We start from the raw sequence: 19,826 nt of genomic DNA, 5'->3' as shown, positions 1-19,826 counted from the left end.
GAGTGTCCTCTGACTCCATAATGATGTAATTTAAGAAGAAGATTTTGGTGGTTGACAGTATCAAAAGCTTTACGCAGGTCCACAAATACCCCAACAGGGAACTCATTTTTATCAAGAGCTGTATGAATCGAGTTAAGCATACTAATAAGTGCATCGTTAGTGCTTTTTTTGGGTCTGAAGCCATATTGGCAAGCGCTAAGTATATTGAGTTTGGCTAGATATGAGTAAAGCTGCTTATAGATTAGTTTTTCAAAAATTTTTGACAAGTTTGGCAGGATTGATATAGGTCTGTAGTTGTTAACATCTGTGAGATCACCACATTTGTGGACAGGCGTTACTCTCGCTTTGTTTAGAATATCAGGAAAGGCTTGGAGTTCAAGTGACTTGTTGAAGAGCAAAGCAATAGCAGGGGCTAAAGATCTGGAGGCTTTTTTGTAAATTAAAGTTGGTATCTCCTCAAGGGCACCAGACTTGGCTTTGAGGGAAAGGATTATCTCATTGACGTCAGTGGAATTAATAGGCTTTAGGTACAGAGACTGTGGATAGTTACCTGTAAGATAGTCCTTAATGTCAGTACTGGAAGATGGAATATCATTTGCAAGGGATGAACCAATGGAAGAGAAGAACCTATTGAACTCAATAGCAGAATCAGAGGCTGAAAGCTGACCATTGTTATTAGACAGGAGAGTCGGTTTGTTATTTAAAGACTTCTTTGATCCCAATATTTGTGAAATTGTGCTCCAAGTTTGTTTAATGTTGTTCTTTATTTGGGTAAATTTATCTTCGTAGTATTTAGTTTTGGCTCGTCTAATTATCTTAGATAGCAATAATGAGTAATTCTTTCAGAATTCTTTGGAGACAATTCCTAACCTATACTTCTTCTCAAGGTCATGTTTTTTATTAATAGATTTAAGTATTCCCTTTGTAAGCCAGGGATTGTTAAGCCTTTTGGTTGTGACTTGCTTTGTAAGCATAGGACAGTGGGCATTATAAAGGCTAAGAGTTTTTTGAAGAAAAGATTGCACTGCTAGGTTGATGTCTTCTATGTTACCTAACTCGGACTCCCAGTTGACATTATCAGCAGCAGTTATAAAATTGTCTATAGCAGTTTCATTGTGTAGTCTAAAACGTATCTCTCTTGACTCAAGAGGTGGTTTGCTAATGTTAGTTAAGAGAAATGTGGGGTAATGGTCTGTAGTGCTATCGGTGATTATACCTGAAGTAATCGGAGAGGTTATGTTTGTCCAGATGTGATCTAGAGTCGTGGCAGTGCTATCAGTGATTCTAGTAGGTCTAGTGATTAAGGGTATGAGGAAGCAGGAATTCATACAGTTGAGGAAGCTAACAGCAGTAGGGTGTTCTGGCTCACAGAGGTCAGTATTAAAGTCCCCTGCGATAATTAGGTGGTTTTTGTTCAGTCTGTTATCAAGTATTAGATTTCTAAGGTTTGAGTTGAATTCGGACACATCAGTGTTAATAATTCTATAAACTGCACCCACAGACAGGACAGACTCGGCACCCTTGACTCTGAAGCTGGCGAAGATATACTCCCCATAGCAGTCTCTAGTTCTAATTTCTTTTAAGCATGTTAGTTCTTGGTGGTAGTAAAGAGCAGTGCCACCACCTCTCTGAAAATGACGACAGTTGTGAATAGCTGAGTAGTTAGGCATGTTAAAGAGTTGAGTAGTATCCTCTTTCAACCATGTTTCAGTAAGTATAATAAAAGAGAATTTGTTGTCAATAATTTCAATCAAGGCACTAACATCATCGAAGTGTTTACCTAGGGATCTAACGTTCAAATTGATTACAGAGATATTGTGATTATGAGTTAATACATTGTTTACATCATGTGCTGCATAATATCTGCAATTTAGATCATTAAAGTGATTATTGTCATAGATAGTGGATAAGAGGTTAAGTTCTGGGTCTATACTTGTCTGCATAAAAAAAGCTGATTGCAGGAAAAACAAGGAAAGAAAGGCAAATTACAAGGTAGAAATAAGCTATGAAATAGGGAAAAATATGTACACAATACTGTACAAAACAAACACAAAATGAATAACAAAACAAAAAAAAAAAAAGTAGCTTACAAGGGGCTTACAGGGGTACAATGGAGTAAGGGAGTATGGCTAGGCTAGGCAACCTAGGTAATAAATGAGATTAAAGAAAAAACATATAAACATGGACTACACAAAACAAAAGATATAGAAATACAAAACAAAAATATAAACAAGACTAAGCAATACAAAAACAAATTGAGCAAAAATGAAAAATGAGGTAGATTGCTTACAAGTACTCTCAGGTACACTGTAAGCAACAATTTGCAATTTGAGATGCAGGCAAAGCCAGGGGTACAATGGAGTAAGGGAGCATGGCGAGGCTAGGCAACCTAGGTAATAAATGAAATCAAAGAAAAGTTGAATAATAAACATAGGCAAATTTTAGCTAATGATTATTAATTGTAAATAGTTCAGTTATGACTGTATAATTAATAAGACCTGAAGAACTATTAATGCACTCAATTAAATAATTTCAGTAAATGACTAGTTAAGAGTAAGTTAAAAATTAAGTTAGAAAATGAAACAAGGAGACTTAGGATACCTAGCCCCACTAGTTGAAAGGGGGTTAATTAAGTTAATTCACTGGGAGTGATAATAAGGTGAGACAAACCACGTTGGGAGAGGAAAGTGTTGAGGTTCTCTTCATTAGTAATTGTAAACATTTTGCCCTCTGCGGTTTTCCTCACCTTTATCAGTCCATCTCTAACGAAGCACTGATGAATCGCATTTGGGTTTTGTTGACGGATTTGACGCAGGCGGTAGAGGAGTTTCTGTCTGCTCCTAGTCAAGCACTCGTTGATGTATAATCCCTTCCGTTAGGATGCAGCTGTCCGGACAAGATGGGATTTCAAGAACTGGGAAGTCAGCTTCAGGCGAATTTTCCGTTGGTTTTGACCTGATGGATTCTTTTTGCCTACTCTGTAGGCAGCAATAACGTCAGTTTTGTTTAGAATGAGCTGCAATTTGTTTTTTAAGAGATCCTGAGCTATTTCAACACAATTTTCACCTTCATGTTCCACAGGTATATCTTGGGACGACACAATAACAGAGTCTAGCAACTTTTGCTGGTCTTGTTCTTCCTGGGAGACGGAACGTTGGGCGGATAATGTACTGATACATGCAGTCATTTTACTGAGAGCTTCCTCCTGTTTTTTTATGGCTTCATCAGTTTTCAGAAGGTTGTTTTCCTCACGGAGATCATTCAAATCATGCTGTAGTTGGTCTTGGCTAGCCTTAAAGTTTCTAATATCCTCGCGGAGGAGGGTTATTTCTTGTTGTTGATGTTGGAGATTAGCGCGGTTCGCTAGATTCTCATTTAGAAGACTCAAGATGATAGTATTTTGAGACTCAAGGACTAGGCACAACTTTTTGAACCACTGATTCTCGGTCCAGTTAGGGAATTCCGGTGAGGGACCGGAAGCTCGCTTGAATTGCTTAAACTGGGATGTTAGCGTGTTCATAGATTTAATTTATGGTAAAGACATGTATATTCCTTTTGTGTACAGAGGAAATATATGTATATTCCTATCAATATGTTACGGGATTCATTATATTATTGATTATATTTCTATATTGATGCAAGAGAGGAAAAAATCCAGAATGAGAACCTAGCTATGAACGCAAATCCTTTAGTTCAAACAAAAATATTCAGACATAACAGCAATACATTCACACATGTGAGCTTTTGCTATGCAACGGAATAGCGTTTTGGGAGAGTTGCACTACAAGAATGAGTTGTTATTGTTGCAACCCAGAAATATTGTGTTGTGAGTGTTGCATCACGTTATTTCTGTGTTGCAATGCTGCAACACCTTCCACATTATATCCCTGTGTTACATTGCTGCAACTCTCACTATATAACATCCTTGTGTTGAATCACTCAAACCTCATTATTTTATTGTTGCAACACTCGCAACACGTTATACCTGTACGTTGCAACATTCAAAATACGTTATTTCTGTCCGCTGCAAAATTCACGATACGTTAATCTTGTATTACAACGTTGCAACACTCACAACACATTATTACTGTGGTGCAGCGTTCATAACACTTTATTTCTGCGTTGCATTATTCACAACACTTATGTTCTGTGGTGCAACACTTACAACATGCCACTCCTGAATTGCAACACGCACAACGGGTTAATTGTGTGGTGCAACAAACACAACACGCTTATCCTGTGTTGCAATGATGTAACACTCTATAATTTATGCGTGCAACACTTACAAAACGTCATTTCTGTGTTGCAGTACTCACAAAATGTCATTTATGTGTTGTAACACTCACAACACGTTATTCCTGTGTTGCATTGTTGCATCACTCACAACATGTTATTGCTGTGTTTCAACACTCATAAGACGTTAGCAATGTGATGCAACACTCAACTCGTTTTCCCATCAAGCGTTAAACGTTGTATTCTTGCACCATATTAATTGTTCATTGTTAATATGTAAATTACAAATGATAAGAGATTGAAAAGATAGATAAAAGGTGATGGAAAAATACTGTTATAAATAGATAAATAGAAAATAATTAAAAAACGGGAAAGAATATATAAATTATATGCAAATGAATAGTTATTAAAGATGGTTAAGTGTATAAATACAATTGATTAAGTATCTAAAAATGTTATTGAACTAATAAATACATGATGATTAAAGAATTAATTTAAAAGTGATAAATAGATATGTAAAAGGTGCTGGAATAGATCTATAAAAAGTGAATAAATATTAAAGGGATTAAATAGATGAAAAAATTGGACTCAATAATTCCAACTAAAGTGTTATTTGGGTAATATATGAAAAAAGGAAGTTTTGGTCTAGAGTTGGAACTGGTGACCGCGTGAACACCGGGTCCAACTGGTGACCGCGTGAACACCGGGTCCAACTGGTGACCGCGTGAACACCGGGTCCAACTGGTGACCGCGTGAACACCGGGTCCAACTGGTGACCGCGTGAACACCGGGTCCAACTGGTGACCGCGTGAACACCGGGTCCAACTGGTGACCGCGTGAACAACGGGTCCAACTGGTGACAGCGTGAACACCGGGTCCAACTGGTGACCGCGTGAACACCGGGTCCAACTGGTGACCGCGTGAACACCGGGTCCAACTGGTGACCGCGTGAACACCGGGTCCAACTGGTGACCGCGTGAACACCGGGTCCAACCTCCCAGTCTGGCCACGACTCTTCCTGCTTAATGAAGAACTCAACAGTCATACATTCATTCACCTCATCATACATCATCAACTGACAACTGAGGCGTGTGAAGGAGAAAGTCGGGAAGGAAAATTAATCTTTATGAGAAGAGGATGTAAGGTAAGGTAAGGAAATGATGAGGTGAAAGCTCCAGGCCAGTATGAATATATAACACTTGGAAGGGACATTAGGATGGGCTGGGATGTGAGGACGGAGTGAAGGAACGGTGCTCTACCACTTGCACCATCGGGGATCGAACGCCGACCCTGCAAGAAGCAAAAGTATGGAGTGGAAAAACGGTGCCCAATCACTTGGACCTTCGGGGATCGAACAGAAAACATACTTTATAGACATCATAGATCTCAATAAAGTTAAACAAAGCGAACAATTCGAAGTTATTTTCTCAAATTTATTAAGGTAAATAAATATTCAACCAGGAGATATTCTACTTAGTATTTATTTAATCAACAAATAATATGTTTACATTGGTTGTTTATGGACATACAAGTAATTATGGTAATATTATAGTAATAGTTCAGGTAATTATGGTAATATTATAGTAATAGTTCAGGTAATTATGGTAATATTATAGTAATAGTTCAGGTAATTATGGTAATATTATAGTAATAGTTCAGGTAATTATGGTAATATTATAGTAATAGTTCAGGTAATTATGGTAATATTATAGTAATAGTTCAGGTAATTATGGTAATATTATAGTAATAGTTCAGGTAATTATGGTAATATTATAGTAATAGTTCAGGTAATTATGGTAATATTATAGTAATAGTTCAAGTAATTATGGTAATATTATAGTAATAGTTCAGGTAATTATGGTAATATTAAAGTAATAGTTCAGGTAATTATGGTAATATTATAGTAATAGTTCAGGTAATTATGATAATATTATAGTAATAGTTCAGGTAATTATGGTAATATTATAGTAATAGTTCAGGTAATTATGGTAATATTATAGTAATAGTTCAGGTAATTATGGTAATATTATAGTAATAGTTCAAGTAATTATGGTAATATTATAGTAATAGTTCAGGTAATTATGGTAATATTAAAGTAATAGTTCAGGTAATTATGGTAATATTATAGTAATAGTTCAGGTAATTATGGTAATATTATAGTATTCGTGAAGGTAATTATCCTGTTGTTGTCAATATCTTACGACAGTTAAAATGTTTTTGATTACATAACTTTATTGACTCAAGAAATTAAAGAATCGTGAATGAAAACCTGACTGAAGTTAAAACTTGTCATATTCATATCCAAAATACACAGACTTAAAACGAATACACACAGACATGTTGTTAGTGTTGCAACGCTCAGGAACGGCATGTTTTGGATGTTGCAACGCAGGAAAAAGGTGTTGTGAGTGTTGCAAATTTGAAAGAGGTGGTGTGAGTCTTGCAACACTGAAATGAGACGTTATAAGTGATGGAACACAAGAAGGTTTTGTAAAATTGAACATGTGAGTGTTGCTACAAAAAATTACATTACCGAGGGTTGCAACACATAAATAATAAACTGTGAGGATTGTAACCTGTTATTACTGTGTTACAACGTTTCAAAACACACAACACATTATGTATTGGTTGAAACACAACACTTTATTTCACTGTTGCAACACACACAACATATTTTTTAATGTTGCAAAACTCATAACATATATATAAGTATTGTAACATTCACAACACATTATTTATGTTGTACCACACACAAAGTGCTATTGTCTTGCAAGATTCACAACGCATTATTGACTTGCAACGCAACTCACAACACGTCCTTGTTGTGTTGTAACACTCACATCACAGTATTACAGTGTTGCAATTTTGCAACACCCACGTTAGGACCGTGTTGCAACACTCACGTTAGGACAGTGATGCAACACTCACGTTAGGACAGTGATGCAACACTCACGTTAGGACCGTGATGCAACACTCACGTTAGGACCGTGATGCAACACTCACGTTAGGACAGTGATGCAACACTCACGTTAGGACCGTGTTGCAACACCCACGTTAGGACCGTGTTGCAACACTCACGTTAGGACAGTGATGCAACACTCACGTTAGGACAGTGATGCAACACTCACGTTAGGACCGTGATGCAACACTCACGTTAGGACCGTGATGCAACACTCACGTAAGGACCGTGATGCAACACTCACGTTAGGACAGTGATGCAACACTCACGTTAGGACCGTGTTGCAACACTCACGTTAGGACCGTGATGCAACACTCACGTTAGGACCGTGATGCAACACTCACGTTAGGACCGTGATGCAACACTCACGTTAGGACAGTGATGCAACACTCACGTTAGGACCGTGATGCAACACTCACAACTCAAAATTCCCATCAAGTGTTTAACATTGTATTCTTGCCAGATATTAATGTTTTATTGCTAATATGTATATTATATATAAGTTAGTGATTGAATAAATCAACAAAGGGTGATTGGAAATATAACTAACAAGTGATTAAACAGATGAATAAAAATTAAATGAATTAATAAAACGTGACTGAATAAACAATTAAATTAGATTGAACAGCTAACAAAGGTGATTAACTAGAGCAATATAGGTGATTAAATATCTTAAAACGGGTGATTGCTTTGGTAAATGATGCTTTAACAAGTCGATAAAATGGTATAAATAGAAATATTAAAGTTGCTGTAATTGTCAAATAAAACGTGGGTGAATTTTTTAACTGTGATTAAATGGATGAAAATTGCGGTTGAATAATTAAAACTTAAATATAATTTAACTAAATGAAAAAAGGAAGATGCAAATAGAGAGTTCGAACTGGTGGCAAAAAAATCTTATGTCATTGAATAATTAATAAAGGTGATTAAACAGATAAATTTACGTGATTAAATATCAAAAAAGGGTGATTGGGTTAATAAATAAATGATGACTGAACAAATAAAGACAATGTGATAAAAGAGACAATATAAAACTTGATTAAATTGATAAATAAAACTTGATTTAACGTATAAAATTTGATTAAATAGATGAAAAATAGTATTGGATTAAAACTAAAGTATTTTGTAGTCAATATCTGGAAAAAGGAAGCTCATATCGCCGGCCTGGAGTTGGAACTGGTGACCGCGTGAACACCGGGTCCAACTGGTGACCGCGTGAACACCGGGTCCAACTGGTGACCGCGTGAACACCGGGTCCAACTGGTGACCGCGTGAACACCGGGTCCAACTGGTGACCGCGTGAACACCGGGTCCAACTGGTGACCGCGTGAACACCGGGTCCAACTGGTGACCGCGTGAACACCGGGTCCAACTGGTGACCGCGTGAACACCGGGTCCAACTGGTGACCGCGTGAACACCGGGTCCAACTGGTGACAGCGTGAACACCGGGTCCAACTGGTGACCGCGTGAACACCGGGTCCAACTGGTGACAGCGTGAACACCGGGTCCAACTGGTGACCGCGTGAACACCGGGTCCAACTGGTGACCGCGTGAACACCGGGTCCAACTGGTGACCGCGTGAACACCGGGTCCAACTGGTGACCGCGTGAACACCGGGTCCGACCTCCCAGTCTGGCCACGACTCTTCCTGCTTAATGAAGAACTCAACAGTCATACATTCATCCACTTCATCATACATCATCAACTGACAACTGAGGCGTGAGAAGGAGAAAGTCGGGAAGGAAAATTAATCTTTATGAGAAGAGGATGTAAGGTAAGGTAAGGAAATGATGAGGTGAAAGCGCCAGGCCAGTATGCATATATAACACTTGGAAGGGACATTAGGATGGGCTGGGATGTGAGGACGGAGTGAAGGAACGGTGCTCAATCACTTGCACCATCGGGGATCGAACGCCGACCCTGCAAGAATCAAAAGTATGGAGTGGAAAAACGGTGCCCAATCACTTGGACATTCGGGGATCCAAGCAGTAATGATCCAAGCTTACTTCATTTTGTAATGAAGTAAGGGCGAAGAGGTAGAACGGCTTATTGACAGAGCTCGGGTGCATGGGGGGAATGTTGTAAAATCCTGGTTTGTGTCTCGGAGAGGCTGCAGGATCCAAGTATGATCAGTAGAACTTGTGGTTGCAATTCTTTTACCATGTCGTAGCTCAGTCGATTAAGGCAGCGTCTGGGATGCTCTCGGACGTAGGTTTGAACCCTCGCCACGGCCCTTGTGGATTTGTTCATTTGATGCATCACGCTATTGTGATTTCTGTGTGTAATCTATGTAGGATCTTATGATATATTAATAGCAGTGCTTATAAGCAACACATCCATCCTCCATCGTGCATATATTGATGTAATGGACAATTGGATAGTAGAATTTGGTATTATTGAATTTGGATAAACCGACAAAGGTTTTGTCAAATCAAATCAAATGTTTATTCAGGTAAAGTACATACATTAAAGGTGAGATACAAACATGTTGTTGGATTTATAGATAGAGCTTGTACATACAATGTCTAAAGCCACTATTACGCCAAGCGTTTCGGGCAAGGTTGGCCCGAACCTTTGTATTTGTTTCTCATAAAACCTAACGTAACTTACCATCCAAGGCCTAATACATGCTAACTGAGGCCAAATATAGTACATATATGTTATACTAGGCCTTGGAATATATCTGTTTGATTTTAGCTATACTTTTTCCGAACTATAAGGTGAATACAGGTAGTACCAAATTCTACTATGTAATTGTCCATTACGTCAATATTTAATTTATATGTTCGGTGCTCTACATAGTTACAAAATGTACGGAGAATGGATTGCATTTATTAAAGATATAAACATTTCATTTTGTTTTTGTTTTTTGAGATATATACAAGAGTTGTTACATTCTTGTACAGCCACTAGTACGCGTAGCATTTCGGGCAGGTCCCTGGAATACGATCCCCGCCGCGAAGAATCGTTGTTACAACCAAGTACGCATTTTACTGCTGAGTTAAACAGAGGCTACAGTTAAGGATTTGCGCCCAGTAAATCCTCCCCGGCCATTTGGGGTGTTATGGTAGGAAAAATTAGACTGTAGCAGAGCGTAGTTTCGATCTACGGACCTCTGGGTTATGGGCCCAGCACGCTTCCACTGCGCCACTCTGCTCCACAATACATACTTATATGACCCTCAATATAATAATTACTATAATGTAGTATTAACATATTACAAAATAGCATAAGTTTTATGATTTAATAAATATTGTCAATACACTTTGTTATTAATTTTAGGTCTTTGAAGGGAAGGGAAGGGAAGGGAAGGGAACTATCAGGGGGAAAGCGCCAAGCCATTACAACTATATAGCACTGGGAAGGGGTCAGGATAAGGATTTGGGATGGGACGGGGGGAAGGAATGGCACCCAACCACTTGGACGGTCGGGGATTGAACGCCGACCTGAAAGAAGCGAGACCGTCGCCCTACCGTCCGACCCAAGTGGTTGGACACTTGGAGTTTATTTCAATGGATTATGAAAACAAACATTTAAAAGACAAATGTTTCCGCCCGGGATCGAACCAGGGACCTTGCGCGTGTGAGGCGCACGTGATAACCACTACACTACGGAAACCTGAAGTATAGTGACCTGTTATTATATGGACCAAATCCGGTTAATTGATACCGAAGATGCACATAGTTTTTCTTCAGCGATATAATATGATCAAAACACATTGCTTGAGTAATTATATAAATTAAACAAGGTTTAATAACGAAAATAGAGAGAAAATCCTGTTTTATGTGTGTACGGCGTGTGTGACGTCACGATAACATGAGAGGTTTAGTTTAGTTTAGTTCACTTATTATGCACCCCATACCCATCTTGTGGGAGGTAGTGGAAGGGGTTACAGAGGCACATAATGGGCTCAGGGACTGAACCCCACAATTCACTTAGCTAAGCAAGCGTCAATCTTGATAAGCTAGTTAAAAAATTCAGTATAAGTCGTCACATCATAAATGGGTTCGTGATTGACCACCAAGTACAGTTTTAAAATTAAGCAACTGACATATGTGGAGAGCTAGTGTCACAATTTCCTGCCCGAAACGCTTTGCGTAATAGTGGCTTTAGGCATTGTATGTACTAGCTCCATCTATAAATCGATAAAATTATGTAAAATTTCTTGAATGTATGTACCTTACCTGAATAAACATTTTATTATTTTATTGAATTGATATGTTTGTCCTGCACAACGCCCTCCCCTCCAGTGGGCAGCGGTGGATAGCTTACAATCACTTTGGTACTACCTACAGTTAGCAAACTGGGGATATTTGGCAAAAATATCTGGTAGCAGATCATTCTGAATTAAATATTTACACATCTCTGGAACATTTGTTATAGGAAGCAGGAAAAAGTGATATTAGGGCTTCAGAGAGCGGGAGGAAGCAGTAGGAAGTATTTTTAAGGCTTCAGAGAGCAGGAGCCAGTGGTAGGAAGCAATAGGAAGTATTTGTAAGGTATGTGCTTCATGAGGAAACAGGAGGGAATATTTTTAAGGCTTCAGAGAGCGGGAGGAAGTGGGAGGTAGCAGAAGGAAGTATTAATAGGGTTTCAGAGATCGGGAGCGAGCAGGATGAAGTATTTTTATATGTTCAGAGAGTGGTAGGAAGTGTTACTAGAGCTTCAGAGAGCGGGAGGAAGCAGGAGGAAGTGATATTAGGACTTTCGATGGCGGGAGCGAGCGGTAAGAAGCAGGAGGAAATATTTGTAAGGTTTTAGAGAGCGTAGCCTCCGTAACACAGTTGGTTAGCGAACAAATGTTTCTCGCTGTAGGGCTCTCACCATGTCAGTTGCTTAATTTAGAAACTGTACTTGTTGGCGGTCTCGAGCCCATTGTTGATGTGATGATGTGCATTGAATTTTGTAACTCTCAGCAAGATTAACTTGCTCAGCTAAATGAATTGTGGGGTTCAGTCCCTGAGCCCATTATGTGCTTCTGTAACTCTTCCCACTACCGCCCACTGGACGGGTATGGGGTGCATATTTATTTATTTATTTATTTTATTTATTTATGCATATACAAGAATGTACATAAGGAATGTGAGGATACAAATATGGTAATTACAGTCTTGTAAAGCCACTAGCACGCGCAGCGTTTCGGGCAGGTCCTTAATCTAAGAAAATTTTAAGGAGGTAAATACTTGCAAAATTTATAGACAAAAAAATGATAACAGATTACATGAAATGAAAAAAAAAAGAAGATGAGAGAAAATTGTAGGTACAGTATATTAAAGCACATAGGTAGCTAAGATTGATTGCAATGACAGCTTGAATGGTAGTTGACAAAAAAATTGGTAGGCATAATACAGCAGAAACAATATAAGATTGGTTGCAATGACAGCTTGAATGGTAGTTGACAAAAATTGGTAGTCACAATACAGCATATGGCTAGCACATAAAAGAAGACAGCAATGAACACAATGATAAGGTTGTTTGAAATTACATAAAAATTAGGAGATTGGGTAACACTAGGTACAGAGCAAATTTAAAGCTCAGTGTAGGAAACTAAGAAGATGAAGTTAGGTACTTTTTGGTTTTGCTTTTAAATAAGGCAAAAGTTTTACAGTTTTTCAATTCACTAGGGAGTGAGTTCCATAAACTAGGTCCCTTAATTTGCATAGAGTGTTTACACAGATTAAGTTTGACCCTGGGGATATCAAAGAGATATTTATTTCTGGTGTGGTGATAATGGGTCCTATTACATCTGTCCAGGGAGAGTTTCAGAGTTCAGAGTTCATATTAAATGAACTAAACTATAAACTAGGGTTATCCTATGGAATTGTCTAACTGGCGAAGTCGCTAAATACCAAGATATTACCTCAGTTCAAAATCCAAATAGAAACAGTCCTCATGAACCATGGGAGGAGGGCCTTTGACAAGCCGATGGCTTCCACTATCCGTCGAGGACACGAGAGACAGGTAAATTCAGGTACAAATCTCCCACGTTCGTTATTGTGCCTTTATTTTTTTAACATATAGCTAGCTCAATCTGTAATTTGTAATTACTTATATTGAAGGGGGTAGCAAGACACTGCTATGTACCTACATTTGTAATATAAAAACATTATTAATACATTAAATCAATTTCGTAGCAGAGCGTAGTTACGATCTACGGACCTCTGGGTTATGGGCCCAGCACGCTTCCACTGCGCCACTCTGCTGCTCATATTATTTGGACGATACATTTTATACATCTTTTATAATATTATAATTGGTAATATTTTCTTCATAAATAAAAGTATCAGTGTTTCTGCGCAGTAACGCACCAGTACGTACTGATCTTGCGCATGGGATGCGCACATCATTGCTACTGTGCACAGCCAGCTGCGTATGACATACATCATAGCATGGGTATGTGATCACTGCTGCACACGATGGGTATGGGTTCACTACCACTCATGAACAGGACATGTATGGGAGGCACTAACGCTCACAGGATAGGTATACATGGGGTCTACAGGATAAGTATGGGATCCACTCAGCCCTGGAGGCTGATCTGTCGTGTTTGTTGAGGTCTATAGCAACTCTTCTTGCATGTAAACATTCCAAGCATAAGAATTATATTTTGTGTCTGGACCGAGATTCATCAGTCAGTTACGCAAGTACTTACGAACATGTTATCTCAGTCTTTGGCGACTTTACACATATTAAACAGTTTATGAGCTCCAAAGGACTGGGAGGCTGTTTATAATTATATATTATTTTCCAAATTGTTGTGTTATGCCGCCAAAACTCGGTATGTAGATGTTCAACCCGTCCTCCTAATAGAACGGCGCCTTTTGACGAATACTCTTCCCGAGACCAACAATTGTCGTACCAGAAAATGGTAGCGGCTCGTGAAACTGCAGCCCATCCTCTTATTGTTGCAAAGACAACCTTAACTAACTGAACCTTCCTAGGCCTAATACACGCTATTTAAGGCCTAATATCGTACATATGTCTGCTATGCTAGACCTAGAAATATATATGTTTTTTTAGCTTTATTTTTTCAGACTATAAAGTGATTAGTGCTATATACTTCACTTCCGACTATAAAGAGTCTATAATTAAGACTATAATTAAGAATTCAGACTATAAAGTGATCAGTAAGTTCTATTATGTAATGACTTAGTACGTCAACGTTTGTACTATGGAGCATATACAACAACTACTGTGTAAACAGGAGGATGGGTCGCGACGTTGACATACTGTGCCGTTCTCTGTTGTGTTAGGATAAGGTCACTTACGCGCGAGAGTTTGTTGACGTTGGGAGACTTGAGAAGGACGGGCTGGATCACGGGGCCAAGTGTGACATCGCTGTCAAGTGTGTTATGTCGGTCTTGTCTGAGGTCAACCCCTAGAGTTGGCCTAAATAATCGCCCCCGGGTGGGCTCGAACCACCAACCTTTCGGTTAACAGCCGAACGCGCTAACCAATTGTGCCACGGAGGCTCGAGGAACGTACTAAACAAATTTGTAATAAGGCGGAACTACTTAGATATCGAAGTGTAATAATTATCTGAGTTTGAGAGCTACTAATAGTGGCCTCGATGAGGACAGGAGGCCGGCGGCTTGTCGACGGTCCCCCATTTGCTTTGATGATATTTTCCTGATGATGATAATTCCTATAGTGTCCTAATGCCTAAGTAACCTTGTGTCTAGTGGTCACGACGGAGACGGGAAGCCGGCAGCTTGTCAATGGCTCCCCCATTTTTCCTAAGTTTCCTCCTTTTCTTTCTTCCCTAATTTTCCTCCTTTCCCCCCACAAAAAAGAGTAACAACAACAAAAAAGACTCTGGGGTTGGAGTCCCTGTGCCTTCTTGTACCAACTTCGAGGTTAACTCCGGAGCTGGAGCCCCCCTGGAGGCAGTTCCTTGTTGCCTTCAACCTCTTACTGACAGTTCCTGCGACGGCGCTGGAACCTGTCTTATTGGCGTTTGCCTTTCCAATTGAGACGTTCTGTGCTGTGGAGAGGGGGACCTGCTGCATGGGTGACAGCTTCTCCCCCCGTATCAACCTACCCTGGCTTTGTGCCCTGGTGAGGCCACTCCAGACCGACAACCAGAACGGAACTCCATAGTCTCCTGAGACAGATGGACGCCTACTACTTGGATGGTCCACCAGTTTTTACATTCTTGTAAAGCCACTAGTACGCATAGCGTTTCGGCCAGGTCCTATATCCTAATACGGCTAAGTCCTAAGATTAATATTAATCTTAATTAATAACCCCGGAATACGACCCGTCAAATCGTTTCACTGCTGGATGAAGAGAGGCGTACTGTTAAGAATTGGAACCTAGTCAATCCTCCTCGGCCAGGATACGAACCCAGACTAAATTGCTCGCGAATTGCCGGGCTAGAGTTTCACCACTGCGCCACGGGGACTGCATATACTACTGCATGCACGGTGACCAGTCATTGAAAGTTTCTCAACAATTAGGAACTCTATTAAGAAAGTCAACCAAACCGTAGGAATAGTGAAACGAACCTTTGACTTCATGGAAAATGAAGTTATTGAACTGTAAACATCTCTGGTGCGGCCACATTTGGACTGCTGTATCAAGCATAGAGGCCTCAGCTTCAGAACATATCTGCTGTGGAGAAAGTACAACACAGAGCGACAAAAAGCATCTCAGAACTATATTGGCTCCCATACCAGGAACGGTTGAGGGCCCCAGGACTAACACAGCAAGCCAGACGAGGCATGGTGGCTCCCATACCAGGAACGGTTGAGGGCCCCAGGACTAACACAGCAAGCCAGACGGGGCATGGTGGCTCCCATACCAGGAACGGTTGAGGGCCCCAGGACTAACACAGCAAGCCAGACGAGGCATGGTGGCTCCCATACCAGGAACGGTTGAGGGCCCCAGGACTAACACAGCAAGCCAGACGGGGCATGGTGGCTCCCATACCAGGAACGGTTGAGGGCCCCAGGACTAACACAGCAAGCCAGACGGGGCATGGTGGCTCCCATACCAGGAACGGTTGAGGGCCCCAGGACTAACACAGCAAGCCAGACGAGGCATGGTGGCTCCCATACCAGGAACGGTTGAGGGCCCCAGGACTAACACAGCAAGCCAGACGGGGCATGGTGGCTCCCATACCAGGAACGGTTGAGGGCCCCAGGACTAACACAGCAAGCCAGACGGGGCATGGCGGCTCCCATACCAGGAACGGTTGAGGGCCCCAGGACTAACACAGCAAGCCAGACGGGGCATGGCGGCTCCCATACCAGGAACGGTTGAGGGCCCCAGGACTAACACAGCAAGCCAGACGGGGCATGGTGGCTCCCATACCAGGAACGGTTGAGGGCCCCAGGACTAACACAGCAAGCCAGACGGGGCATGGTGGCTCCCATACCAGGAACGGTTGAGGGCCCCAGGACTAACACAGCAAGCCAGACGGGGCATGGTGGCTCCCATACCAGGAACGGTTGAGGGCCCCAGGACTAACACAGCAAGCCAGACGGGGCATGGTGGCTCCCATACCAGGAACGGTTGAGGGCCCCAGGACTAACACAGCAAGCCAGACGGGGCATGGTGGCTCCCAAACCAGGAACGGTTGAGGGCCCCAGGACTAACACAGCAAGCCAGACGGGGCATGGTGGCTCCCATACCAGGAACGGTTGAGGGCCCCAGGACTAACACAGCAAGCCAGACGGGGCATGGCGGCTCCCATACCAGGAACGGTTGAGGGCCCCAGGACTAACACAGCAAGCCAGACGGGGCATGGTGGCTCCCATACCAGGAACGGTTGAGGGCCCCAGGACTAACACAGCAAGCCAGACGGGGCATGGTGGCTCCCATACCAGGAACGGTTGAGGGCCCCAGGACTAACACAGCAAGCCAGACGGGGCATGGTGGCTCCCATACCAGGAACGGTTGAGGGCCCCAGGACTAACACAGCAAGCCAGACGGGGCATGGTGGCTCCCATACCAGGAACGGTTGAGGGCCCCAGGACTAACACAGCAAGCCAGACGGGGCATGGTGGCTCCCATACCAGGAACGGTTGAGGGCCCCAGGACTAACACAGCAAGCCAGACGGGGCATGGTGGCTCCCATACCAGGAACGGTTGAGGGCCCCAGGACTAACACAGCAAGCCAGACGGGGCATGGTGGCTCCCATACCAGGAACGGTTGAGGGCCCCAGGACTAACACAGCAAGCCAGACGGGGCATGGCGGCTCCCATACCAGGAACGGTTGAGGGCCCCAGGACTAACACAGCAAGCCAGACGGGGCATGGTGGCTCCCATACCAGGAACGGTTGAGGGCCCCAGGACTAACACAGCAAGCCAGACGGGGCATGGCGGCTCCCACACCAGGAACGGTTGAGGGCCCCAGGACTAACACAGCAAGCCAGACGGGGCATGGTGGCTCCCATACCAGGAACGGTTGAGGGCCCCAGGACTAACACAGCAAGCCAGACGGGGCATGGTGGCTCCCATACCAGGAACGGTTGAGGGCCCCAGGACTAACACAACAAGCCAGACGGGGCATGGTGGCTCCCATACCAGGAACGGTTGAGGGCCCCAGGACTAACACAGCAAGCCAGACGGGGCATGGTGGCTCCCATACCAGGAACGGTTGAGGGCCCCAGGACTAACACAGCAAGCCAGACGGGGCATGGCGGCTCCCATACCAGGAACGGTTGAGGGCCCCAGGACTAACACAACAAGCCAGACGTGGCATGGTGGCTCCCATTCCAGGAACGGTTGAGGGCCCCAGGACTAACACAGCAAGCCAGACGGGGCATGGTGGCTCCCATACCAGGAACGGTTGAGGGCCCCAGGACTAACACAGCAAGCCAGACGTGGCATGGTGGCTCCCATACCAGGAACGGTTGAGGGCCCCAGGACTGACACAGCAAGCCAGACGGGGCATGGCGGCTCCCATACCAGGAACGGTTGAGGACCCCAGGACTAACACAGCAAGCCAGACGGGGCATGGCGGCTCCCATACCAGGAACGGTTGAGGGCCCCAGGACTAACACAGCAAGCCAGACGGGGCATGGCGGCTCCCATACCAGGAACGGTTGAGGGCCCCAGGACTAACACAGCAAGCCAGACGGGGCATGGTGGCTCCCATACCAGGAACGGTTGAGGGCCCCAGGACTAACACAGCAAGCCAGACGTGGCATGGTGGCTCCCATACCAGGAACGGTTGAGGGCCCCAGGACTAACACAGCAAGCCAGACGGGGCATGGTGGCTCCCATACCAGGAACGGTTGAGGGCCCCAGGACTAACACAGCAAGCCAGACGGGGCATGGTGGCTCCCATACCAGGAACGGTTGAGGGCCCCAGGACTAGCTCAGCAAGCCAGACGAGGCATGGTGGCTCCCATACCAGGAACGGTTGAGGGCCCCAGGACTAACACAGCAAGCCAGACGGGGCATGGTGGCTCCCATACCAGGAACGGTTGAGGGCCCCAGGACTAACACAGCAAGCCAGACGGGGCATGGCGGCTCCCATACCAGGAACGGTTGAGGGCCCCAGGACTAACACAGCAAGCCAGACGGGGCATGGCGGCTCCCATACCAGGAACGGTTGAGGGCCCCAGGACTAACACAGCAAGCCAGACGGGGCATGGTGGCTCCCATACCAGGAACGGTTGAGGGCCCCAGGACTAACACAGCAAGCCAGACGGGGCATGGTGGCTCCCATACCAGGAACGGTTGAGGGCCCCAGGACTAACACAGCAAGCCAGACGGGGCATGGCGGCTCCCAAAGACACTTTTAAAATACTGAACAAATTGGAGGATTTAATGTGTCCGGACCACTTGTTTAAAAGGTCGCATGTAACATATACATGATGCAACAGCTTAATCAAGCTCAACAGGTCACAATCACACCCCCCCCCCCCACCTCATCCATCCACACAGCTCTAGTATCAGCTAGATATTGGTACTGGTAATGGCTCGCAAGAGCCTCCTCTTACGGGCTATTCACGCCCGTGTCACCTTTAGGAAGGCTTAATCTTTATCAATCAATGAAGTCAAAATATATGAAAAAAAAAGATGTTATTCCCCCCCCAAAGGGCTATAGACCCCTGGAACAGCCTACCTGCCAATGCCTTAAACCCCCACCACTCACGATGGGAGTATTATAGACGGTTTTCTTTATTTATAAAATAAACACAAAATGTACAAAAAAGGAGAGTATAACATTATATAAACATAGAGCATGAAAAAGACATGAAGGAGAAAAACACATAACACACAGAACCCAGAACCTCGTACAGTATACAGAACCCCGTACAGTATACAGAACACCGTACGTATACAGAACAGCATACAGTATATACAACCCCATACAGTATACAGAACCCCGTACAGTATACAGAACAGTGTACAATATACAGAACCCTGTACAGTATACAGAACAGCGTACAGTATACAGAACCCCGTGCAGTATACAGAACAGTGTACAATATACAGAACCCTGTACAGTATACAGAACAGCGTACAGTATACAGAACCCCGTGCAGTATACAGAACCCCGTACAGTATACAGAACACCGTACGTATACAGAACAGCATTCAGTATATACAACCCCATACAGTATACAGAACCCCGTACAGTATACAGAACACCGTACGTATACAGAACAGCATAC

The 19,826-nt window shown here is 43.1% G+C and overlaps 1 protein-coding gene and 2 non-coding genes across 3 annotated transcripts in view; all 3 read right to left on the bottom strand.

The window, feature by feature from the left end:
- Nucleotides 1–9,154: 9,154 nt before the first annotated feature.
- Nucleotides 9,155–19,826, bottom strand: part of LOC123752976 (tripartite motif-containing protein 5-like) — a 224,299-nt gene continuing 213,627 nt past the window's right edge. The window contains exons 7-8 of the mRNA XM_069331407.1: nucleotides 15,701–15,806; nucleotides 9,155–9,303 (exon numbers count right to left, since the gene is read on the bottom strand). Of these exons, the coding sequence (XP_069187508.1) occupies nucleotides 9,155–9,303; nucleotides 15,701–15,806 (255 nt within the window). The remainder of the gene's footprint in view (nucleotides 9,304–15,700; nucleotides 15,807–19,826) is intronic.
- Nucleotides 10,739–10,811, bottom strand: TRNAV-CAC (transfer RNA valine (anticodon CAC)). Its single transcript has one exon. It is a non-coding gene; the product is annotated as a tRNA-Val (tRNA).
- On the bottom strand, nucleotides 14,592–14,665 carry TRNAN-GUU (transfer RNA asparagine (anticodon GUU)). The gene has a single exon. It is a non-coding gene; the product is annotated as a tRNA-Asn (tRNA).

The sequence above is a fragment of the Procambarus clarkii genome, chromosome 26, assembly GCF_040958095.1.
Source record: "Procambarus clarkii isolate CNS0578487 chromosome 26, FALCON_Pclarkii_2.0, whole genome shotgun sequence".
Taxonomy (NCBI): domain Eukaryota; kingdom Metazoa; phylum Arthropoda; class Malacostraca; order Decapoda; family Cambaridae; genus Procambarus; species Procambarus clarkii.
Note: the sequence above shows the minus strand (reverse complement) of the source record. Positions and strands in the feature narration are given on the sequence as shown.